Source organism: Rana temporaria, chromosome 6 (assembly GCF_905171775.1).
Source record: "Rana temporaria chromosome 6, aRanTem1.1, whole genome shotgun sequence".
NCBI lineage: Eukaryota > Metazoa > Chordata > Amphibia > Anura > Ranidae > Rana > Rana temporaria.
This window is the reverse complement of record NC_053494.1, coordinates 52,693,024-52,719,397: the sequence shown is the minus strand read 5'-3', so window position 1 is coordinate 52,719,397 and position 26,374 is coordinate 52,693,024. Positions and strand designations below refer to the sequence as shown.

Sequence of the window (26,374 nt, the reverse complement as noted above, 5' to 3'; positions counted from 1 at the left end):
AAATGCACATCTTTTTGCAGATCGGGGAGAGCCTGCAGGAGTGAAAACATGTTCCAACCTAAAATGTGTAGAACATGTAACATGTTCCTAAACATTGCGTGGCTCCAGCAATCCTTAATATTATAACTTCACCTATTATACAGTTTATCATACTTTAGCATCATTAAAAAAAAAGGTCTTTACCACAACGTTTTAAGTTAAACAAAACCATTAATCTGTCTTTTATTCCTTTATGGAAATCCATCATATATTGTTTAAATATACATATTAATTGTACAGTATGTGACACAGGTTGGATTTTCATAGCCCCCGAATTATAGGCTGGTATTTTCAGGTGACTGGACAAAGAAAGCTCTGCTGGACACAACCGCTGGGTGTAATGCCATAGGAGGGGCCTGTAATGTTGCTTCGGCCACTGGATCCTGCTGGGGGCGCTCATCTCAGCACTTGGTGCAATGTGTGTAGTTAGCCTTAGGGTTCTATATGGGTCCAGGGCTGTGGTCCATCCCTATGTAACCTAGACCCTAAAGACCCCTTTGGGGGTGTGCCCACTGACAGGTGAAGTCTGCACCCCAATTTGGGTCCAACTACATAGACAGGTAAGACAGGGTTACCCTGTACGTGACTGGTACTGTAGCCTTACTATTTACAGGTTTCCATAATAGTATTTGTTATACGTTAAAATAGGGAAACTGGTAATTGTGTTTGAAATGTATTCACTTGCGCAGTGTTAAGATTTTCAAACTTGGGGGTAAATCGGAGTGCAGTCACAGGTGGATGACCAAGAGGTTACATCACACCACAGGTCACACTATTACCATCACTTATCTAGAGCCCTTTATAGGGTACTCAGGCTTCTGAGGAATAATTCGCTATAGGACAGTCTACACCCAGGTTGCTGTATACTCACTCCTTTGCAAGCAGGCTTACCCCATTTCTGCACCCTACTGAATACCCATAGAGAAAAACCATCATGGATAGCAATGGCAGAAATTAGGCACAAAAGAACCGCAGCACTAATACAAGTGAACATTTGCAAAGGCCTGCAAAACACTAATAGCTTAGAGCAAGGATCTCCAAACTACGGCCCTCCAGCTGTTGCAGAACTACATGTCCCATGAGGCATTGTAAAACTCTGACATTCACAGACATGACTAGGCATGATGGGAATTGTAGTTCCTGAACAACAGGAGGGCCATAGTTTGAAGACCCCTGGCTTAGGCTCCGGATCCGATTCTAGCTCTATCTCAGTAACACGACAACCAGCCTACCTGACCAAGGCAGTTTTTTTAATCATATTAGACTTTCTTGGGCAACTAAGATTTATTACCCCCAGCCTCTCATATCCCTGAGGCAATTGCTTTACACACGATTCTTGCCAATGTAGATATTCCTACTGCTACTGTGCGCAAAAGCTTCAGTAATGTCGCACTTCAATCTCCACGGTCTCGCCATGCTCCCTTGGGTAAAGACCTGATAAATGTAACCACTTCTCCCTTGGTGGACGTCATATGACGTACTGGTGTTTAAAATGGTATCAAAATTTTCAACCAGCGATGCTCTTTAATGTAGAAGTGATTTGAGTGTCTGTACAACTACTCGATCACTCCTACAGAGGAAGGAAGGAAGGGAGGAAGGAAGGGAGGGAGGGAGGGAGGGAGGGAAGGGAGGGAGGGAGGGAGGAGGGAAGGGAGGGAGGGAGGAGGGAAGGGAGGGAGGAGGGAAGGGAGGGAGGGAGGGAGGAGGGAAGGGAGGGAGGGAGGGAGGAGGGAAGGGAGGGAGGGAGGGAGGGAGGAGGGAAGGGAGGGAGGGAGGAGGGAAGGGAGGGAGGAGGGAAGGGAGGAGGGAAGGGAGGGAGGAGGGAAGGGAGGGAGGAGGGAAGGGAGGGAGGGAGGAGGGAAGGGAGGAGGGAAGGGAGGGAGGAGGGAAGGGAGGGAGGAGGTAACTCCTACAGGTGGAGGGAGGAAGGAAGGGAGGGAGGAGGTAACTCCTACAGGTGGAGGGAGGAAGGAAGGGAGGGAGGAGGGAACTCCTACAGGTGGAGGGAGGAAGGAAGGAACTCCTACAGGTGGAGGAAGGAAGGAAGGAAGGAAGGAAGGAAGGAAGGAAGGAAGGAAGGAAGGAAGGAAGGGAGGGAGGGAGGGAGGGAGGGAGGGAACTCCTACAGGGGGAGGGAGGAAAGGAGGGAGGGAGGAGGGAACTCCTACAGGTGGAGGAAGGAAGGAAGGAAGGAAGGAAGGAAGGAAGGAAGGAAGGGAGGGAGGGAGGGAGGGAGGGGGGAACTCCTACAGGTGGAGGGAGGGAGGGAGGGAGGGGGGAACTCCTACAGGTGGAGGGAGGGGGGAACTCCTACAGGTGGAGGGAGGGAGGGAGGGAGGGAGGGAGGAAGGAGGGAACTCCTACAGGTGGAGGGAGGGAGGGAGGGAGGGAACTCCTACAGGTGGAGGGAGGGAGGGAGGGAGGGAACTCCTACAGGTGGAGGGAGGGAGGGAGGGAGAATGGGAGGGGAGGGGGGAGAGAAGGAAGGAAGGAAGGAAGGGAGGGAACTCCTACAGGGGAAGGAAGGAAGGAAGGAAGGAAGGAAGGAAGGAAGGAAGGAAGGAAAGAAGGAAGGAAGGAAGGGAGGAAACTCCTACAGGTGGAGGGAGGGAGGGAGGCCCCTCCCCGGAAGTCTTTCTGTGAGATCAGAAACCATAAGTGAAGTATTTCATCACTTCAGGTTTCGATTTATTGTTTACAAGCATCTGATCAAACCAATCTTGGTTTGATCAGATGCTTTGGAGGCCAGAGGAGACATCTGGTGTCTAATAGACCACAGATCTCTCCATAAAAAGGACCTGTTATGCTTATTACTGGCACAAGGGATGTTGTTCATCCCTTGTGATGGCAACAAAGTTAAAGTAAAAATAAATAAAAGGGACAGTGCAAGAAAAAAAAAAAGAAAGAACACGTTTTTTTTAATGTGCCCCCCCCCCCCCCCCCCCCCATGCGAACGCATACGCAAGTCCCACAAGCATATGAAAACAATGAACGTACACCGGAATTCAGATAGAAACAGATGATTTTACGTCACTTTTTATTTTATTTACTTAAGATCTCTATAGATCTATTGTGGACCAAAGCAATATGTATGCTGCTCAATTCATCACCGCTACTCCCCATTTGACCCTTGCCAGAGAATAGAAACCTATTCCGATTTTAAGACCTTTCTGGGACTATCCCTCCTCATGGGCATAACTAAAAAAAGTGAGTTGTGGTCATATTGGTCCACTGACCCAATTCACCATATATGCCCCTGTTCCCTGCTTGCAGGACCAGGACCACAACACGTTTCCTTGCTACAGGATGGTCGATGTGTGTAGGATCAAACACACATACGATCCTGCACTTCCGGGTGGGGGCGCGAGTGCGCACTGCCGGCGACACGCTCCAGCCAAGATTGCACACAGCAGGAGCCGATCTGTGGGTACCGAGGGCTCAATGTTCACTGGCACCCGCCGATCATCAGCCACAGAAGCAGAACTACAATATGCCTAGGTAAATAAGGCAGGACAGGAGGGAAGGCAAGGTAAGAAACACACATTAGGTCACACTTAACCCCTTCACTGCCATTGTCATTTTCACAGTAATCAGTGCATTTTTATAGCACTTTTCGTTGTGAAAATGACAATGGTCCCAAAAATGTGTCAAAAATGTCCAATGTGTCCGCCATAATGTCGTAGTCACGTAAAAAAAATAAAAATGCCATAAAACTATCCCCTATTTTGTAAACGCTATAAATTTTGCGCAAACCAATCGACAAACGCTTATTGCAATTTTTTTTTACAAAAATAGGTAGAAGAATACGTATCGGCCTAAACTGAGGAAAAAAATATGTTTTTTTTTTATATCTTTTTTGGGGATATTTATTATAGCAAAAAGTAAAAAATATAGTTTTTTTTTTCAAAATTGTCGCTCTTTTGTTTATAGCGCAAAAAATAAAAACCACAGAGGTGATCAAATACCACCAAAAGAAAGCTCTGTGAAAAAAAAAAAAAATTCCAATTTTGTTTGGGAGCCACATCGCACAATTGTCAGTTAAAGCGACGCAGTGCCGAATCGCAAAAAGGGGCAAGGTCCTTAACCTGCATAATGGTCCGGGTCTTAACCGCTTAATTACAATATGACTTGTCGCCATTGTATATGCTATATATATTTTTGCATTTGCCATCCCCCCCCCCATTCAATGTATCAGCATGAAAGTCAGCTAATTGGCACTTTCAGATCGTGTAGTAAGCTAAAGCAGCTTCTAAAGCACTCTTCAAAGCAAGGGAAGAAAATGTATACCTTAAGTATGGATGTTTCATAACCCCATTGGGTGTTGTTTTCTGTGCTGGTTTCTGGAAAAGTAGAAAAAAAAGCATGTGTGAAAAAAGTTCTATTTTTTGTGCCATCTCTAGAAAGTTTCTTGAATGCCCAAATATTTGTTATCACTTATTAAAATTTCAAGGAATAGCCAGTAGATGGCAGCAAAATGCCACATAAAAGTCAGAAACTGCAACTATACAAGCTGTTGTAGATAATACTGACTATAGAAGTACATATTTATAAAGGTTTGACCCAAGATATACACATTTTTCTAACTGGATCTAGTTGACAAAATGTGAATCCTTGGTGAAAACATGTCTACATAGATTCCTGTGTGTTATATGCATCCATTTAGAAAGTTTACAAAACCCAGAAGCAAACTAGAAGACCAATAAATACTATAGCTGGGATTGTATCCATTTAACAGCAAGGCATAAAAATAGAACCTACCTGGCACTACTCTTTCTCCATAAAGAGACACCATCACTTCACCCATGCAGCCCGTCCTAGTTAACGTCACATTACCAGCAATCCAGTACCACTCCTGCCAGAAGTCACTGGAATTAAATGCGCAATATCTCGGTCATTGGCTAGGGGGGGGGGGGGGGGGGCAGTGACTTAATCCCACTGTCAATGGGAGGCGGTCTCATGCTTTTCCCATACCCACAAGCAATGCGTTTTCTATCCGGCTTCAGTGAAGGCAGAAGAGGTGCTGGATTGTTAGTAATGCGAGTGCAACTGGGGCAGGAGAGGGCCTTAAGAAGCCCCTGAATGGCCAAAGTGACAAGGTCTTTTTAGACCCAAGCAGATCTGACCAAGATGTGTAAAAAAAAAAAAAAAAAAAATGCGAAAAGAAGCTTTTAATTCAGCTCTAAACTGGCCCGACTTATCAGCACGTTGTAGTGTAGGGTTCAGCAATAAAATATTTTTTTCTAATATTACTGTAGGTCTGCACACTCGCTAATATACGATTGGAAGGCATGTACTGTGAGTGAAGTGTAAACTGACCATATTGAAGTATTACAACTCCTCATTTCAAAGCAAATTTTCCTTTACGTCAGAATTCCTTTTAATATGTACTAATCATGCGCAAAACAAAATCAATTATAAATTGTCACACTGGGTGAGTCGTATAGTATCCAAGGATCACAGACTTGTTTATCTATGGACTGTGATATATGAAGAATATGGAAAACATTTTATTTACGCTACTCCTTTATGAATATTATAGTGCCATACAAAACTAGTATATTAATAGCATTCTCATTCCAAACGTCAATAAACCGTATAGTATGATGTATATTCCAACGCGTTTCATCACAGGGGACATTGTCATGGGGCTGGTGAATACCATTTGATGAAACGCATTGGATGGGGACTAGCTGCTGCCCTGATCACACCCACTGGACTCAATGGAACACATTTTTTGCAATGGTCTCGTTTTATGCTTGCGAGTACCTCTTATGTACGTGAACTACTAGCCGACCAGCCACCGTCATTATACGGCGGCAGGTCGGCTCTCCTGGGCGAGAGCTCGTAGCTATCAGGGCTGTGGAGTCGGTAGATAAATGTTCCAACTCCTCAGTTTTATTTACTTCCGACTCCGACTCCCCGACTCCTCTGTATTAATATGCGAATGTATTTTATACATTCCTTGAGGGAAAGAAACGCAACCTACCACAGGACTACTGGCTGGGAAGCCAACAGTCTACTGCAGGGGTCTCAAACTCAAATTACCTGAGGGCCACAAGACAAGTTTCCATATCCCATGGGGGGCCGCATGCAAACTTTCAAACTTCAAAAACAGTACTGGTGTCAGCGAACGCATTATTAACCCTGACCACTACACTGCACACTGACCACTCACCATCAGGGTACAGCACATCAGGGCACAGCACACATGAGTGCACAGCGCACATCAGGGTACAAAGCCCAGCACATCAGGGTACAAAGCCCAGCACATCAGGGTACAGGGCACATCAGAGCACAGCACATAGGGGTACAGCACAACAGGCCACATCAGGGTGCACGGCACATTAGGGCACGGCATATCAGGACAGGGCACATGGCACAGTGCAGGACATGGCACATCAGGGCACATCAGGACAGGGCACATGGCACATCAGGGTACAGGGCACATGAAACAGCACATCAGGGTACAAAGCCCAGCACATCAGGGTACATGGGGCACATCAGGGTACATGGGGCACATGGCACATCAGGGTACATGGGCCACATCAGGGTACATGGGGCACAATCAGAGCACATCAGGGCACATGGGGCATATCAGGGCACATGGGGCACATACGAGCACACCAGGGCACATGAGAGCATATCAGGGCACAATCAGGGAACATGGGGCACACCAGGGAACATGGGGCACATGAGAGCACATCAGGGCACAGCACATCAGGACAGGGCACATGGCACATCAGGGTACAGGACATGGCACATCAGGGCACAGCACATCAGGACAGGGCACATGAAACAGCACATCAGAGTACAAAGCCCAGCACATCAGGGTACCCCATGTACCCTGATGTGCTGGGCTTTGTACCCTGATGTGCTGTTTCATGTGCCCTGTACCCTGATGTGCCATGTGCCCTGATGTGCTACTCCCCGGCAGCCCCCCTCTCTTCTCGTCCATCTCAGATGATGTCACAAGCAAATGGGGATGGACGAGAAGAGAGGAGGGGCCGCCGGGGAGTAGCAGTGTGACATGAGAGACAAGTGAACTTATGACAGACGCTTCCTGCGCTACTCTTCATGCACCTCGATCTACACTTCCGCGGGACACGCCCTGCCTGCGGGCCATTTAAAACCGGTCCGCGGGCCGGTACTTTGAGACCCCTGGTCTACTGTATTGCACAGTTTAAGCAAAAGACAAACACAATGAAAACAAAGTTTTTTTATTCTAAAACATGATTTTCCTAGGAGAATCCCATAGTCATGTTTAAAGTTTAAGCTAACAATCGGAGTTTACAAGTTTTTATAGCCTTAGCTAAATGACAGCAGTTTTTCCAATGGTTTACAGCTTCAGTCTTGAACTATTGGCCCTCCATTCCCTTCACTTATACAAGTGTCTCACTCTCTAGTCCTGCAAAAAACATATTTATTTAATCCCTTATCAGTGAGAGGCTAGGTTACCCATGGACGCTGCGTTCCCTGTAACAGCAGAACACAACACTATGGAAAGTATAAATATTGCCGCTCCTAATTGTGCGTTGCGTGCCATATAGTGAAGCACATGAAAAGCATGCTTCTTCACGGCACCCGCGATTGCTCGTTACAGAGCGGGGAACGGGAGCTGTGTGTGTAAACGCACAGCTCTCGGTCCTGTCAGCGGGGGAAATGCTGATCTTCTGTTCATACAATGTATGAACAGAGGATCAGTGTTTCCCCTAGTGAGTCCACCCCCCCCACAGTAAGATAACACACAGGGACATACTTAACCCCTTCCCCGCCCCCTAGTGTTAACCCCTTCACTGCCAGTGGCATTTTTATAGTGATCCAATGCATTTTTATAGCACTGATCTCTATAAAAATGCCAATGGTCCCAAAAATGTGTCAAAAGTGTCCGAAGTGTCCACCATAATGTCGCAGTACCGGAAAAAAAAACGCTGATCGCCGCCATTACTAGTAAAAAAAATATATTAATAAAAAATGCCATAAAAATACCCCCTATTTTGTAAACGCTATAACTTGTGCGCAAACCAATCAATAAACGCTTATTGCGATTTTTTTTTACGAAAAATATGTAGAAGAATACGTATCGGCCTAAACTGAGGAAAAAAAAATGTTTTATATATTTTTGGGGGATATTTATTACAGCAAAAAGTAAAAAATATTAATTTTTTTCAAAATTGTCGCTCTATTTTTGTTTATAGCGCAAAAAATAAAAAGCGCAGAGGTGATCAAATACCACCAAAAGAAAGCTCTATTTGTGGGGGGAAAAAGAACGCACATTTTGTTTGGGAGCCACGTCGCACGACCGCGCAATTGTCAGTTAAAGCGGCGCAGTCCCGAATCGCAAAAAGTGCTCTGGTCTTTGGGCAGCAATATGGTCTGGGGGTTAAGTGGTTAATAAATGTGTGGTTTTAAACACTATTATGCTATGTGGTACATTCTGCCTCCTCTCCCATGACCTGTATCACACACACACACACACACACACACACTTATGGTCGAGCTGGATGCAGAATTAGAGATCGGGTTTTTGAGCAGATGCTGTGGTTCTCTTGTATGTGCTAATGGCCTAGTGATCTAGGGGTCATTATTTTCTAGTAAGGAGTGGATAGGGACTTGGTGGTGGAAAACACAAGAAGTGGCACAAGTTTTTAGCCATTTTTCCATAATCTCTTACACTGGATGTTTATTAAAATTGGACCGTTTGTATGCCTATATTTTTTCACATGTGAAAACTATACAGTTTGTTGATGTTTGGAATGAGAGTTACGGATATTCTCAGTTAGGATGGCACTATATTAATTCCTAAAGGGAAGTACACACAATTTTATTTATATGTTTATTTTTTCTTGTATTCAGATAAGTAGAATGTGATAGCATTCCTGGTTTATGGCATTTTATTTAATCACATTTACTATATAGTATTTTATGTGATTATACTAAGCACAGAGTTCTACACGTTTTATGCTGGATAAGGAAAATAACCTGGACAGTATGAGCCAAAGTACACCAAAGGACAACATTCCATCGCATCATCAGCAATGTGCTCATCAATATAACAATGTACTTTTGTGTCAATGACTGAAGCCCAACATGTGGCAATGTTACAAAACATACAAGGTTTCAAAGTTTATGGCAGACATTCTCGATGAGCATTTCTCAATAGCTTGCTGTCACTTTGACCTTTTTAGGCAGCAAACACCGCAAAATCTGAACGGTTGAACCACACATTTTTCCCTTCTAGCACTGCTGCTGGCAAAATCTGTGATGGCAACTTTTATTCATGGTGATGAAAGAACAGAAAGACCTTTACATCTTTCCACATTAGATGGTGCCAAGCAGTACCCTGACCACTTCTCGATTACAAGGAATGAACACAGCAACAGGTTCTCTTCAAAGAACCCCCCCCCCCCCCACATAGTGCTTAGCAACTTGCTGCTCAGTTCTGAGCACTACAACCAGAGAGGAAAGTGAGAAGGTATACTCGGGAGTATTGGGTGTTTACCAAGGGTGGTGGGGTTGGGAAGGAAAGGTTAAGTATCGGTGGGTAGGGTTTGACCTGTTATTCCTCATCATTAAACTTGTTCTTCTCTGCAGTCTTTTCATATCTATATCCTTTGTGAACTGGTGCCTAAAAGTAAATCGTGTCTTCAAATATTAGGCTTTACTATGGCTTTTCATAGGGGGAAAAAATAATGTCTCATGCACTATGTTGTATATGCCTATACAAAGCTAGAATAGAAACTGCAGCTGCCTAGTACCCAATTAAAGTGGTTCTTTACCTCTTTTTTTTTTACCTTAATGCATTCTAGGGGCAGCTACCCCCCCACCCCTCCTTATACTTACCCGAGTCCCATCTTGATCAGACGATGTGCATGAGAGCAGTAGCTTGCCCGGGTCTCTTTTTCCTCACTGGCTCAAACACCAGCGGGAGCCATTGGCTCTTGCCAATCACAGGCAGTAAGCCAATGAGGAGAGAGCGATGCCAACAATGTCCATTCACAGGAATGCGGCTCGGGAATGAGCCTGCTTGAAAGCCCCCATAGCAAGAGGCTTGCTATTGGGGGCATGCAGCAGGGGGGGGGGGGGAGGAGGCAGGACCGCCTGCATGGAACCAAAGAAGAGGATTGGGGCTGCTCTGTGCAAAACCATTACACAGAGCAGGTAAGTTATGACTGTTTATAATGGGTACAGAATCGCATGATTGTGCAATTGTCAATAAAAATAACGCATCGCAAAAAAATGGCCTGGTCATGAAGATGGGTAAAGTTTCTAGAGGTCAAGTGGTTAAGTCTGGCCGAAAGGGGTCATGGAATTACTGCATAGATCAAATGAAGGTAATCCAAGTGAGCCTTCTTACATTAGCAAGGTTTTCCTGCATTGCATAAAAAGATCACTTATCAATTTTATCTGCTGCTCGTAATTGCTCATAAGGCAAGTTAAACTTTGAACCTGTCCTAAATACTTACAGGAGAGTCATTACTAGAGAGTGAAGCAGATTCTTTGGCAAAAGATGGAGTGAAGGAAGCTTCACGGTCACTTGAACTGCTCAGTGACGATGAGTCTAAGTAGTCTGGTTCAGGAAGGACCATGTTATTCTTCTCAACAAGGTTGGCTGAGCTGAGACTCCTCACTGGGGCGGGGCTGGGATTCATGCTGGAGAAGAAGAAAACCGAGAATGGTTAGCAGAAATAAAGTAACTTATGGTGTGGGAATTTGATATCCCCACATACCATTGTTTGTGTTTAATACCTTGTATAAAGCAGCACCAGAATTGCAATGTCATTATAATGCCAGTGTGCCAGCTGCTTGTTCTCCTGAAAACAGTCACAGACCTCTGGCAACATGCCATAGCCTGCAGGGAGGCATGTTCTAGGTGCGGCAACAAAGCTTGTCTGAATATCACACCCATACACACATTTGTTGCCTATCATAATGTTTGTGGTTGTGTAAAACATGACTGGGTGTACAATGATAATGCACAGACTATTTGTGTTCAGTCACTAAGCTTACAATATCCTGTGCTAGTTGATCAACACTATACATGAAATACATCGGGGTCAATATAAGTATATATGGATAAGCACTAAAGCAGTGTAAGGAGCAATGAGGATCTGTAAGTGTGTAATCCCATACCAACTAATCTGATTTCATAATTTGGAACGGAGTAGAGAAAGAAAAGCCGAGTGGTTACTATGGGTTAATTAAGCACCAACCATTACACTTTGTTTTCAAGATATCAGTTTAGTAAGGAGCAGTGAAGGCTTAAAAAAAGGGATTTGGTTTTGCACGCCATACCTTGGCACCTGCATTGCTTCTCTTCCATTTGCTTCCAATGGCCTGCTATAAGAGGATGGGAACCAGCCTTTGCTGCAAACAGAAAGAAATGATATGCAAAAAAAAAAAACACACATCTTTCTTCACAACAGTTAACATTTGTTTACACCAGTGCTGCTCTGTGAAGCATGATCTGTGGTGGATTGCTTTTCACAGAGTGGAGTACCGATATTGCAACCTCCCGATTGCCTGTCATTTGACAGAGCAAAAAGCTTTCTGAATTGGAAGACTGCACCGCAACGGTGAGCCTAGCGCTTGGCCTGCAGTTGCAGTGTGGCTCCATTCACAAAGCCTTATAATATTCAAAGCAACATAAATGGCCCTGCAGCAAGGAATACAATGAAATACATAGGCAATACATTAGATCATATTGTTTTAAGGGATATTAAAACCCATTGTTTTCACCTGATGAACTGGCCAGTAACACACCTCCTGTATTAGAGTGCCCCCACTCTGGATAAAGGCACACAGGGGTACTTATGGATAGCCGCTTGGTCAGTCTGGGGGGGAGGGGAGTGTTAGATGTACTTGCAGTTTTAAATACACTAACAAATTGAAGCCAAACTTCAGCTCTATTGATTGACTTCTGTACAACCAGCCTGTTGGGTTTTTCCCCTGAACGTTCCGTGCCGCCGGCTATAGCTGGAAACACTGACCGTTGTATTTCGATGGTGAGGACTGTCAGAATACAAAACCACAGCGGTAGGGAAGTCCCCATCTACATTAGGTCCCTTTCACACTAGGTGGATCTGTTGCAGCGGAGTCCGCCAGCTCAGAGGGAAATCTCTCAGTTGATCTCCGCTGAGCCGGCGGATTGACAGGTCCCTCTCTGCTCACTGAGCGGGAAGAAGGCTTGTCGAACGCCGCTGTCTCCTAGGGAGAGATCTGATGAAAACGGACAGCATGTCCGTTTTCATCGGATCTCACCTGACCTGAAATGGACGGATGCGACGTATTGCCATCCGTCTGATTTTAGCAGCGCAGATGTCAGCGGACATGTCTCCACTGACATCCAACGCTCCATAAAGATGCATGGAGCGGCCGTTCAGGTCCACCGACAAAACTGACAGGCGGACCTGAATGGTCCGACCGTGTGAAGGGAGGAAATCGAGGCATTTTCTTTCATTCAACCCACAAAAAAAAAAAAATGCAGAAAAAAATAAAAGCAAGCCTAAAAAATAAAACAAATACAGCCATCACATGGAGAATAATTTTGTTAGCAACAGGATGAAGTCCTATTCATAACAAATTTCACAGTGAAAATTAAAGAGTGAAAACAGAGGAAATAGAATATTTTCAACTTTTTATAAATAATTGGAAAGGCAAGATGCCATTAAACTCTTGAAAAACCACCTCCATTTCTTATATATCTGAATAAGCCAGTTAAACAAACACTCTTGAGAAACTTTAGTCTACATACATCATCATTTTAGATTGAGAGTTTTCTCTGCACTATAAAATCTGTCCACAAGATGGCGCCATGTAATGCTGTCAGAATCAGGATTCTGCATTTTTAGCCCGATTTGCTCATCAAAAAATGATTCCTATTCAAGGAGACCTGTTCTAAGTAAAGTCTTTCCTGACCTCTTCTTCTGAAAAAGATGTATGCTTGGTTGTTTATGTTGGGGCATAATGGGGCATCAACCAGAAACAAGTATGCAAAATGAGACACAGACTAGACCACAAAGTCCAAAATTATTGAAGCCGAAACAAAAAAAAAAAAAAAAAGGCATAAAATTCATACAACTAAAATTTTCGGAGCGGTCAGCAAGAGAAACCTAGTTCAAGCTTACTTTAAAGCCCAACTCCAGTCATTGTATTTGTATAAAGTGGGGGAAGAGTTAACTTTTCTCTCCGGTATTTAATTCTGTCTGTGACCCCACTGGGGGAGGATTTTCCTTCACTTCCTGTCCCTGTTACGTCTGTACAAGAAAATGGAGGCGCAGACATCACAAGGACAGGAAGACATGGACTACAATAAAAAAAACAGATGTTCTAACGCTTCTCTACCAACACTAAAAAGGTGTTTGTCTGTGCGCCTCTTGGAGCGACTTCCCAATATTTGTCCTGAAAGTTTTGACAGAGGTTGGGCTGAAAAAGCTGAAAAGTTAGGTTTTGGAATCCTTCAATGCAAGATTCATAACCAGCTTTGGTGACTTACAGTTTTGTTGTGTCGTGTTCTCCGTACAGCCAGCCATCCTTCTCCTCTGGGAGAAGTAGTGTAATAATGTCACCTTGTTGAAAGCTTAGTAAAGTCTTGTTGTTTCCAGTGTGAGGAAAGATGGTTCTGACCTTTGTCCTCTTCATTATATTCAGCCCTGTGGCAACAGACATGGACCGTGGCAAGCTGCCCTCCTCATTTTCACCTGTTAGAAATAATGAGAGGTTGTTGGGGTCACATGACTGGGTGTCCCATAGCAAACCCCCACATGCACATATCTTACGTACAGCACCCACGTATTTACGGTTCTGTGCATTTCTTGCCATGAAGCATCTACCAACAGTATACTGCAATAGCATTCCCTTAAAGTGATACTAAATACACAATTTAGTGTCCCTTCTATTTCTGTATGTGGATGATGGCACTGTAATTATATTAATTAAACCCCCCCATCTAAGTACCTTTTTCCTAATCGATATACAGCTATCACATGACCCAGATCTTTCCCATAACATTTTAAAATCTATTAGTTTGAATGCATCTGGTTCACAGATGGAAGTATTCAGTGGTTATAAGAGAAATACCTGCCTACCTTCTGAAAATGCCAGTTGCCTTGATGTCAAGCTAATCTACCTGTTGCCAATGCTAAAAACCTTAAAAGTGCTAGATGCCTGGCTTGCATGCCAACCCAGTGGCTTCCTTACTTTGAGTAAAGCCTAGTGCACACTACCAATTTTTTTCCATTCAACCCAGCAGGCTGAACAATTGTTTTTTTAAAGTGGAACTTCAGTAATTTTTTCATCTTTCCATCTATTAAATCTTCTGCCCTTGTTGTTTTAACTTTGGATAGTAAAACATTTGTCTGCCAGTAAACACCTTTATACAGCCAACTTCCTGTTTCTTATCGGCAAAAAAGCCTAGGTGTACGACATCATGCACAGCTCTCTCTCATGAATGTTTGCCAGGAACGAAGGGGGGCAGGGGGTGTGTGAGTCATAAGAGGGCCAATGAGAGCTGCAGAGCTGGAGGTGTGGCTTTGTAAATCCAGGAAGTGAACAGGCAGCAGCTTCAGCTGCCAACAGTTAAAATGATTGCGGTCAGACTTAGTGGAGGGAGATTTCTGCAGCATATTTGGCAAGTACAGAATCACAGTATGTATAAAATAATATGCAAAGTGGTTGGAGGGAAGCTTCAGAATGGCAAAGATATTTTTATTACAAATTATGTGAGCAGACTGCAGTTCCTCTTTAAGAGCTCAAGAGGAGATCCTGTACTTCAAATCCAATGTTAACACAGTGATCACCCCACTGAACTATTGTGTTCTAACATGGAGACAGCCTCCTACCAGAACACACACAGTCAGCGCTCTCAGACAATATTTTTCAATCATGCCTCCTGGACAGAAGCCAGACGTTCGGCCGGCTTCTGTCGGATCGGCTGCTGTACACACAGGCGGAATGTCAACTGGTTTCTATTGAGCCAGCCGATATCGCCCAATCTCTTTACAGTCAATCACCACAGACTTCTATGGGGCCATCGCCAGAAACAGACAGTCTCAGACAATCTCTATGGGGATTCATTAGGCCTGGAGAGAAAATGTCACTGTAGGATATAAAACATTGCAGGGAGATGCGCTGTGGAAAGACGATTGTTAACATCTGGGGTGGGGCAAGTGGGGTGTATAATAGGATGGCTGCACTTTCAGAAAGTGCACTCATCTTTTAGGCAATGTGCGTAACCCGTATTAAACATGATTTAGGATATGCCATCAGTATTTTGCTTGTTAACCCCCCGTGTTAGTCTACCTGCAGGCAGGTCCATACCTTGGAATGATTTTATCCTGTCATATGTCGGCTTCTCAATAACTGCTGGATTGTTGAACATATCTACTAGGGGACTGGGATGTGCCCGGCTTTGGGGTGCTGGAGGCATTCTTAATGTGTTCCTGGATATGGTGTCACCATCTGAAGCCATCTGAAACATATCCGGAATATTTACATTGTTAAGACATCATTCAAATGAATAGAGACCTGCTTATGCTATTGCTACTACACCATGCAATATTACAAATGACGTACACTTCTTAGTAATGTATCAGTGTTGAAAGCTAAACAAGTGAAAGCAGTAGAATGTTATTACCATATATGTAGAAAAAGTAGAAATATCTATCAAATAATTAGTTTGACACATCACTGATATACAACTACTGTATGTGATGCGGCAACAGTGAAATATTAAAAAAACACACGTTTCCCGATGACAGAGTCCCCTCTATAAGTTATATTTACACTCCAGAATCAAATAAAAGAAGAAAAAAAAAACAGATCTGTAATGCGTCTCGTATTTCTGAAAGTTATACGACTTTAATTAGTATAAAATAGATAAACTGCTTTTCTCTACAGCCTCTCTCCCTCACGGTGCAGCCAGATTTCAGCCTGCAGGGTCTTGTGTTGCAGATTTGAGCATCCCAAAGGTATTAATTCTTTAATATGGTATTAATTAGAACAGGGTTGCCCAACTTTTGAAGCACGAGGGCCACTTAAGCGACTTTATAACCGGTCGCGGGCCACAATGAGCGCAGCAGGCGGATGACAGGTCCGTGTCCCCTCTGCATATGCAGAGTGGATATGGACACAACCCACTATACTCTACTCTTTTTTTTTTTCCTGATACGCTGCGGTTTACTAGCAACCGCTGGGGGCAACGCAGTGTACCTTTGGCTTTCCTGAACTTTGCAATAGACATTCTATTGTATTCTGCAGGTTTGGTGCACTTTCAGAAGCTCACCAAACTCACAGTTATTAACAGAAGTCTATAGCTCAGTGCAGGTAATCCTCAGGTGCGCTGCTCTGCATCTGCGGGTCAGTTTGAAAGCAGCCCAGTAACCACTGCAGAACAGATATGCCCATATATACACTGTGATTTTAGTAATAAACATACCTTTAATAACAGTATTCTATTCCATCCCAGAGCAGGAGGCCGCGGGCCACATCAAAGGGCTCCGCGGGCCACATGTGGCCCCAGGGCCACTGGTTGGGCACCCCTGAATTAGAATATTTACAGATATCACTGGTTTCAGGTCTCACCAATATTTATGTTAATACCTATATTTAAGGTTTTCAGATATTTTGTGGGTAATTATTGGAATAGGGTATATTTTTTGGTTGGAGAAGATATGTAAATGTATAATTAGCTTGTTTCTAAATAAAAAAAAATGTATTCAATAAACTGATTTACTAATATAAGCTGTGCAGCTTGTTCATTTCAGAGGGAACTTTGTTGGCAGGATAGTCTTGGAAGCATCTTAAATGATTCTGTTCTAGCCAACGGATACAACACTGTCCAGATAACATTCATAATTTACATATAAAAGTTTCTCTCATTATCTACATAATGCAAATTACATAGCAAAGACAGCACTATAAAATGAAAACACCACAACAGTCATGCATTGTATGGAAGTTAGGCCATAAACTTGATACACTTTCTAACACAACAACAAACAGCAAGATGATTTATCACTGGCAATCTCACCGAGATATGCAACAGCTTGAAATCATTTTAGACACCTTGCTGTGTGACGGGCAAAGAGCAGTCCATGTCACTTAGACGTAAGGAGAAATGTCCCCCCCCCCCCCCCGGCAGTTATGAGGTGGCTTGTACTGGAGTCTTACCAGTGCCTTCTTGTCCATGAGTGGAGATGGTTCCGGGGTGCCAGAGATAGGAGTGGTCCCAGGAGTCTTCAGATCTTGGATCATGTTTCCGATATTGTCTGGGACTTGTGAGACATCAGTACAGGTTTCCTGCCACTTGGGTATTTTGGCGGTGAGCAGATCAGTACTCTGTCATGATTAGAAAAAATGGTTGACATAAAAAGGCTTTTCTACAATGTCTGTAAATTACACCTCATCTACAGCTCATTAGGGCTGATTAACAAACACTGATGCAAAACTCCGCCTCTTACCACATAGCAACCAAATCAGATTTACTGCAGAATTTGAAAAATGAATCCTGTGCATTTTGGTTATTTGTCAAGGGCAGTCGTCCCATTTTACAAAAATTGGATTTTAAAAAAATGAAGCACCCCGAGTCACACCAATTTAGACTGTGAATATGAGGAACAGGATTTACAACAGCGTGGCAAAAAAAAATAATGTGCTCCTATTTTTCAAAAGGAAACTAATAATCTTAAAGTGGAGATCCACCCAAAAGGGGAAAAGCTTGTCTGCCTCTCCCCCCCCCCCCTCTCCATCCGGTGCCACTACCTTATAGGGGAAGCAGGTCCCTGGGTTTGACAGGGGGGGCTGGAGCGTCGCTTTAATATCTCTTGTACAAACTAAATGAGACCAGAGATTTGTAGAATAGGTGGGTACCAATGGTCCAAGTAAGGGTTGGCAGATGTATTAATGCTCATAGCTTTTTTTTATAATAATTAAAAGTCAACAAATTTGGCCATGTACAACTAGATAATAGATTCTGCCTTTAAAGCGGAGTTCCACCCAAAAACAGAACTACCGCTTTTTAGAATCCCCTTCGGTGTCATATTTGGCACCTCCTTTCAGGGGAGAGGAGGGAGCAGATACCTGTGTAATCCAGGTATTTGCTCCCATTTCCAGGCATAGATCACCGCCACATCCAGTGCCTACGCTACCCCCCCCCTCTGTCTTCTGGGAGACACATAGGTCCCAGAAGACAGCAAGGACCAGTGGCATGCACAGTAGAAGATCTTCCCTTACCAAAGATGGCGAAGCCTCCACCCGAGAGACAGATCGGCTTCGGGTGCCGACATTGCGAGCGCCCAGGATAGGCAAGTGTCCATATTTTAAAAGTGAACAGCTGCAGTATTTGTAGATTCTGACGTTTAGTTTTTTCGGCGGAACTCCGCTTTAAGAGGTGTTCCCATCTAGTGCCCCGACAATCAAACACATGTATAATAGGGCCAAACGTTGTGACCTATAAATAACTTGTCTGCAGCCTTTGGATTATGAAAACTCATAAAAACATAGGTACAACATACTCAGATAATGTCATGCAGCAGTTTGTACATCCAAAGAGATATGGACTAATCAAAGCAGATTTTCTCAATAATTCAGGTATACAATTGCACATAATCTAGTAAACAGGGACTTAAGATAGACAACTATATCCTTGCATTCTTTTTAGTCTGATGTTTACTAAATCACATTTTGCTAAGTAAACTTTTACCATCTGGAAACAATACATCTAACGCAGAGTGTGTGGCTTTGGCTTGTATTCTAACAATAGAAAACAGTATTATATATTTATAATCTGAATTCTTACCTGTAGGTGATAATAATTGAGATAATTTGCAAAACTACAGTGCCTGTCCACCAGAAAACAGAACCGTCTCTTCTCCTCCAATAGTGCGTCTTTGCAGCCATCAGATATGAATCTCTGGATCTCATTCTGGCGGGAAGTGATGGTCTCTAAGAACTATGTATACAAAAAGAATAGAAGACTTAATTTTCACCAACTACTGGCGAGACAGGTCAAAAACTGCTGTAATTCAAAAGTTATCATTTTGATGGCAGGAATTTTTATATATTTTCAATGTGTTATTGGTAGACAACTAAAGTTTTGTATACTCCTTTATTTAATATACATTTTATAAACCTTGCCCCCCGTATGTGGAATAACCACTTATGAATTTATATATAAACATATTTTACAATGCTGTGTATAGTGACCAGATATAAGGGAACACCCGGAGATAAGAATATAAGACTGTGCTAGAATGTTGTTGGCATTACCGTATTTATCCGCGTATAACGCGCACCTAATTTTAAGAGGGAAGTTTCAGGAAAAAAAAAAAAACTTTAAGTAAAGAACTTTGAATATGGTATGGTATAATTTTGGAATTATTTTGGGTATTTATTTATTTAGTGCTTGCAGGTTGTTTTATTTTTAAACATTTCAGTTGATTTATTTTTTATTGGAGTTAATGAATTCAGGGCTTGGACAATGCTCAAACACCCCCCTCCCCCCTATTAAATGTTTAATTTTGAGGGATTTGTACCTTCTTACTGAAGCAGATTCCCGTCAGATTCCAGAGGCTCTGAGTCTCGCGGTAGTCAGCGTAACCATGGTAACCCTCTGCACGGCGGGAAAGTTATGCTGACTACCACGAGACTTGGAGCAGGAAGCTTCCTCTGTCCACTGCAGCCTGAGACCCGCACAGAACCCAGGCCATGTCCGGCGCTGATCACAGCACTGAAGTGGGCGAAGGCTGCCTGAGATCTGGGGATCGAGTCCCGCACATCACCCAGGCTCCGACGGTGTCTCCGATGCGGTCTCCGATGCTGATTACAGCACTGCAGTGGGGGGATGGCTGCCGGAGATCGAGCGCCCGAGACCCGCACATCACACAGGCTGACCCGCACATCACACATGTTCCGACTGTGTCTCCGAAGAGGATTACAGTATGTACAATGTTGTAAAGTATGTACAATGGGTTTTTGGTAAATGCATATCGGCGTATACCGCGCATATCGGCGTATAACGCGCACATGCTTTTTCCACATTATTTTCAAGATGAAAAAGTGCGCGTTATACGCCGATAAATACGGTATATGCTGAAAATAAGAGTTTAAACTGGTTTCTCAAGCAGGGTTCCATGGAAACCTAGGATTCCTCCAGAGAGTGCTAGGAGTACCTTGAGAAATTAGCAATTTCTGCCTCTCAGATAAGTTCCAACTGACACTAATAATCGTTTTAGCGATCTGTAACAGGGGAATTATTCCCAATGGCCACAAGTGTAAGGAGCATTTTTCCCCATTGACAATCACACTAATGAAGATATAGTAATTTTTAGCAGGGGTTCCCTGAGCCCAGAAAGTCATTTCATGGGATCATGCGTGTTGAAAAGGTTGGAAAAAGCTGCTTTAAACTGTATTCTGTTGGCTACAGGAAACCCATACAGAGAGTGCCAGTAAAAAAGCAAAACTGATATTAATGAAAAAAAAAAAAGTTAGAAAATGTAGACATTTAAATAACATATACAGTATGTAGTAGCTGCACGATATGTAGCACATACAAGACTTAACATACAAACCTCTGATTCTTTCACATCATACTTGGATGCATTTCTGGCCCCTTGGCTTTTTCTCCTCAATTTCTTTAGTTCCGTCTGTGATTTCTCAAGAGAATCAATTTTATGTCTGTGTTCTGTCTGGAATCTCTTTAGTGTGGCCTGGCAGCAAAAGACAAAATAGGATTCAATATACTGAAAAACACAACCCTAGAATCCTTTCAGTTGTGTACAAGGCCTAGAGCACTGCTTTTATTTATCAGGATGGCAAACTATTGGGTGCAACATACGATGAAAGGACCAGAATGCTCAAAAAAAAATAATAAAAAAAAAAAAAGGTTTACAAGTTACAATTTAATTGTATGCAGAATCATAAAGCAGGTGGGCCTTTTGTGTGGTTTATTTAGAAAGATCTCCATTGAGAGCTATAAAACGAATTTTGGGTGTAGTCCTTGCAGTTTGCATGTGGTTGCAAAACATTGCCCAAATATGTTGCTGAGAACCTGAGCCACTGAGCCTAAGAGGGAAAAACGCAGACGTAATTACAGAAGTACAGAAAAGGAGCACCAGACTAAAATCAGATAAGAGAGTCCAAGATCATTTTAATTGCTGCTAAAAAAAAACCCAAGATATTCATATAAAAACATCCAACTAATTTCAAGAGCAACAACACTCCGCCTTTAGCCCCCATTCACACCTAGGCGTTTTGTCGCCTGTAGTGTGACGTCGCAGCAGCCCCAAGACGCCAGAGGGACGAAAACACATGCACCTCTATGGAGATGGTTCACATCTCCACGCCTGCCGCCTGAAAAATAGTCCCGGACCTTTTTTTCAGGCGGCTTTCGGCGTTCGGCATAGGAGATGTGAACCATCTCCATAGAGGGGGTGAAGGCTGCATTCACAATCGCGGCGTTTTGTCGCCGCAAATCGCGGTACAAAACGCCGCTATTTGTCGCCGCAATTCGCGGGACAAAACGCCGCGATTTTGTACGCCGAAGTGTGAATGCAGCCTTAGGGTTCAACGCAGGATAAAACTTGGTAGGACTTGGAGAAAACAGTGACCTCACAGTTCTAGATTGGACAAGTATTGAACTCACCATTGCTGCTCAGCAACTGTCAAGTTGACTGTTTTTATATTATTATTATTATTTTTTTTACCAACAATTACAACCATCTTGAACTTTTGTCAGATTTTGATCTGGGGCTCCTATTTCTAGGACTTGAAATACTGTTGGGAGCTCATCAAGGGAAGCCTTGCCGGGTGGGAGCTGCCCCACCACAGCCATTGAGCTGGTTTTTCTTCCTCTGACTACACTTGCAAGTCTGGAAGTTCCCAGAGCCTCTGAGTATATTGCTCTGGGGCAGATTTAATCATGACACCATCTCTCTCTCTTTACCACTACCCTCACAGCCGGAGTTCTCAGGTCTAAACAGAATTTTATAAATTCTCAGCAGTTAATGCAAAGTAAAACGACATGACACACCTCAGTGTACACAGAAACAAAGCCACAAGGTATATAAATAGCTAAACACTATGGCAAGTGACAGAGCACTTTACCTCTATGTGTCAGTCCTATCTGGAAGAGATGAAAAAAAAAACTACTACAGCTCAAATGTTCAAATCCTAGCACAGGCCATGTACTTACATTCATATATTTGATATCTTGGTCTGTCTTCTTCTCTAGTTCTCCAATTATTTCTCGGTGAAACTTTCGAAACTGAAGAAAAAATTTAAATATTGGGAATATTTAAAAATAGACACACTAGAATGATGTGGTGGCCACAAATATATAGAGATAGATAGTGCCTTGTTCTAGCAGATATTAGTGTTTTTGTCTTCCTGTCCATTAACCTGCTTCAAGGTTTAGGCCCCTTTCACACTGAGCGCGGGAGGTGCGCTGGCTGCATAGCAGCGCTATTACTGCAATATTCGGCTGCTAGCGGTGTGGCTTTAACCCCTGCTAGCAGCCGAAAAGGGTTAATCCCACCAGCAATGCGCCTCTGCAGAGGCGCATTGCGGCCGGTATTACCACAATTTCCCTTTGCTTTCAATGGGAAGGAGTGGTGAAACACACCGCTCCTTCACCCCTCCAAAGATGCGGCTAGCAGGACTTTTGGAACGGTCCTGCTAGTGCACAGCTTCAGTGTGAAAGCCTTCGGGCTTTCACACTGAAGACTGCAGGGCAGGATTTTTTCAGGTGGTATTTAGGCGCTATTTTTAGCGCTAAACCGCCTGAAAAACGCATTAGTGTGAAAGGGGCCTAAATCATGCTTTAAATAGCAACAACTATAAAATGTTATAGTTGAGTACAGAGGTGGTCAACTTACTTGACAAAGGGGAGGTGGCTCAAGTGCAGCCCTTGTCATCACAAAGAATTCAGTAAATGTAATGTTACAGGCCCCAGAGACTGCAGGAATGCCATACGAAATGGACAGAGACCGATAACATGCAATAGTTGTTGGGGGACTGGGGACATACCAAGGAGACACTTCACAAGAGACTGCGAGAGATCAAGAGATTTGTCAAGTACTAGAAGTTGACTACTACTGTACTACATCTTCCCTAACAAAATGACACATTTTTATACCTTAGTGATTTGTGAAATAAAATGATAAAAAAAGATAAAAACAAAAAACATAAGATAGTGTAAAAAATAACCCAATCCATTTACAACCCCAATTTCCAAAAAGTTGGGACGCTCTGTAAAATCTACATGAAAAGGCAATGATTTGTAAATCTCAAAAACCCATGTTTTATTCACAAATAGAAAATAGAAATACATCAAAATGTTTAAACTGGTAAAAACAAGGTAATTTGAAATTGATGGCAGCAACACATCTCAAAAAAGCTGGCAAATGGTACTTTCAGGAAGAGCTGGAAGAACATGTTTCAACCAATTGGGTTACCTGGTAACAGGTCAGTAACATGACTGGGTATATAAAAAAAAAAAAAAAGGGAGCACCTGAGAGAGTGTCTCAGAAGTAAAGATGGGGCAGAGGTTCACCAATCTAAAAAGTTGCATCTAAAAATTGTTGAACAATTTCAAAATAACGTTCAATGTAAAATTGCAAAGACTTTAAACCCATCATCTACAGTACATATCAAAAGATTTAGAGAATCTGGAGAAATCTCTGTGCTCAAGGGACAAGACTGAAATGTAATATTGAATGCCTGTGATCTTCAGGCCCTCAGACGAGACTGCATTAAACAGGCATGATTCTGTGATGGATATGAACATAGGGCCAGATTCAGGTACAATAGCGCCGGTGTCACGTAAGCCGTTTACGTTACACCGCTGCAAGTTTTCAGTTTTAGTGCCCGATCCACAAAGCACTTACCTGGAAACTTGCGGCGGTGTATTGTAAATACGTTCGGCGCAAGGCGGTCCAAATCGAATGGGCGGGTAACATTTAAATTAGGCGCGCTCCCGCACCGGACCTATTGCGCATGCTCCGTTTCTTAACTCTCGCCGTGCTTTGCGCAAAGTGATGTCATTTTTTCGAACGGCGACGAGCGTAGCGTACTTCCGTATTCCCGGACGTGTTACGCAAACGACGTGAAATTTTAAATTTCAACGCGGGAACGACGGCCATACTTTAGACAGCAATACGATTGCTGACTAAAGTTAAGGCACCCAAAACGACGACTAACTTTGCGACGGGAAACTAGACTAGCGGCGACGTAGCGAACGCGAAAAACCATCGTGGATCGCCGTAACTCCTAATTTGCTGGTTTACGACGCAAACTCCCCCCAGCGGCGGCCGCGGTACTGCATCCTAAGATCCGACAGTGTAAAACAATTACACCTGTCGGATCTTAGGGATATCTATGCGTAACTGATTCTATGAATCAGTCGCATAGATACTCAGAGATACGACGGAGTATCTGAGATACTCCGTTGTATCTCCTTTGTGAATCTGGGCCATAGTTCCCAGTGCCATCCAAAAAAGGCAAGTTAAATCTCATCATGCAAAGAAGCAGCCATATCTGCACATGGTTCATAAACGCAGTCGTTGTCTCTGGGCCAAAGTGCAAAATGGTCTGTTGCAAAGTGGAAAACTGTTTTGCGGTCAGACGAATGGAAATTTTACACTCTTCTTTGGCAACCAAGGGAGTTGCATCCTCATGAATAAAGTGGAGCAGGACCTTCTTTTGTGTTCTCAATACTCAGTTCAAAAGCCTGCATCTCTGATGGTAAGGGGAAACATTAGCGTGTATGGAATGGGCAGCTTGCACATCCATAAAGGAATCATAAATGCTGATTTTTTTTCCAAGGTTTTAGAGCAGCATATGATTCCCATCCAAAACATATTTTTCAGGAATGACCTTGGAAATTTCAGCAGGACAATTCTAAACCACATACTGAATCTATGACAACAGAACAGCCTTGTAGTAGAAGAGTCCCAGTGCTTAAAGTGTTACTATAGTGTTCACTATAGCTGGTCTCCCACAGGACACAGAACAAGGAAATGCAACTTTTCAGTAAATATAAACTGCTAAATACCCTTTCTCATCAGCGTTATATAGGAGTCTTGTGACTTCTATCAGTTTCTTCTAGTTAAAGTTTGTAGGAGAAGTTTTTATTCTCCTCCAGACCTTTCACCGATTGAAAACATTTGTTGCATCCTAAAATGAACTGAACTGGACTGTTGAGTAGTTAAGTTACAGGCCCGGATTCAGATAGGAGATACGCCGTCGTATCTCCTAAAAAGCCGTTGTATCTATTCTCCTGATTCAGAGAAAAAGTTACGCATAGATTTCCCTAAGATCCGACTGGTGTAAGCGTCTTACACTGTCGTATCTTAGGCTGCATATTTACGCTGGCCGCTAGGTGTCGCCTCTGTATATTTCCGCAAGGAATATGCAAATTAGGTAGTTACGCCGATTCAGAAAAGTATGGCCGGCGCATTTTTTTACGTCGTTTACGTTAGTCTTTTTTCGGCGTATAGTTACCCCTGCTATACGAGGCGTATCCTATGTCAAGTATGGCCGTCGTTCCCGCGTCGAGTTTTGAAAATTTTACGTCGTTTGCGCAAGTCGTTCGCGAATAGGGCTGGACGTAATTTACGTTCACGGCGAAAGCAAATGACGTTTTGCGGCGGAATTTCGAGCATGCGCACTGGGATTTTTTCACAAGCGGCGCATGCGCCGTTCACAAAAAACTTAAAATACGTGGGGTCAAGTGAAATTTAAATAAAACACGCCCCCAACATCCCCATTTGAATTAGGCGGGCTTACGCCACCACACATACGTTACGCCGCCGTAACTAAGGGCGCAAGTTCTTTCTGCATACGGATCCGCTGATCTTTCTGAATCCAGCCCAGAGTTTCTATTGTGAATACAATTTTATGGGTTTATGAGATTTGCAGATCATGGCGTTCTTTTTTTATGTAGATTTTACACAGAGTCACAACTTTTTTTTGGAACTGGAGTTGTAACTACTAGAATCCAGTCAAAACAATATATTTTTACTTCAATGTTCTGAGAAAGCAGCAGAACCAACCAAGGGCCCAATAAATGTCAAAGAGGCTCTTAGGGCTCTAAAGGTAGAGTACAAGTCAGATGTAAAACAGGTATACAGGGTGCAGTACATGTGTTAAAGAACATGTATACACTAATGTAATAAAATTATTACTGTTAATGTGTTGTCTTATGCTCTGTACACACAATCTGTTCATCCGATGAAAAAACGGTCTGATGGATTTTTTCATCAGATATCCGATGAAGCTGACTTTCATCAGTCGTGCCTACACACCATCGGTCAAAAAACAGATAGTTTTAGAACACGGTGAC

The 26,374-nt window shown here is 43.2% G+C and overlaps 1 protein-coding gene across 1 annotated transcript in view; it reads right to left on the bottom strand.

Moving 5' to 3' along the window:
• BAIAP2L1 (BAR/IMD domain containing adaptor protein 2 like 1) overlaps positions 1-26,374 on the bottom strand; it is a 150,396-nt gene that overhangs the window by 3,582 nt on the left and 120,440 nt on the right. Inside the window, exons 5-13 of the mRNA XM_040356792.1 lie at positions 22,226-22,297; positions 20,604-20,741; positions 18,833-18,985; positions 17,206-17,373; positions 15,355-15,505; positions 13,532-13,736; positions 11,332-11,403; positions 10,503-10,689; positions 4,327-4,379 (exon numbers count right to left, since the gene is read on the bottom strand). Coding sequence (XP_040212726.1) covers positions 4,327-4,379; positions 10,503-10,689; positions 11,332-11,403; positions 13,532-13,736; positions 15,355-15,505; positions 17,206-17,373; positions 18,833-18,985; positions 20,604-20,741; positions 22,226-22,297 — 1,199 coding nt within the window. The remainder of the gene's footprint in view (positions 1-4,326; positions 4,380-10,502; positions 10,690-11,331; positions 11,404-13,531; positions 13,737-15,354; positions 15,506-17,205; positions 17,374-18,832; positions 18,986-20,603; positions 20,742-22,225; positions 22,298-26,374) is intronic.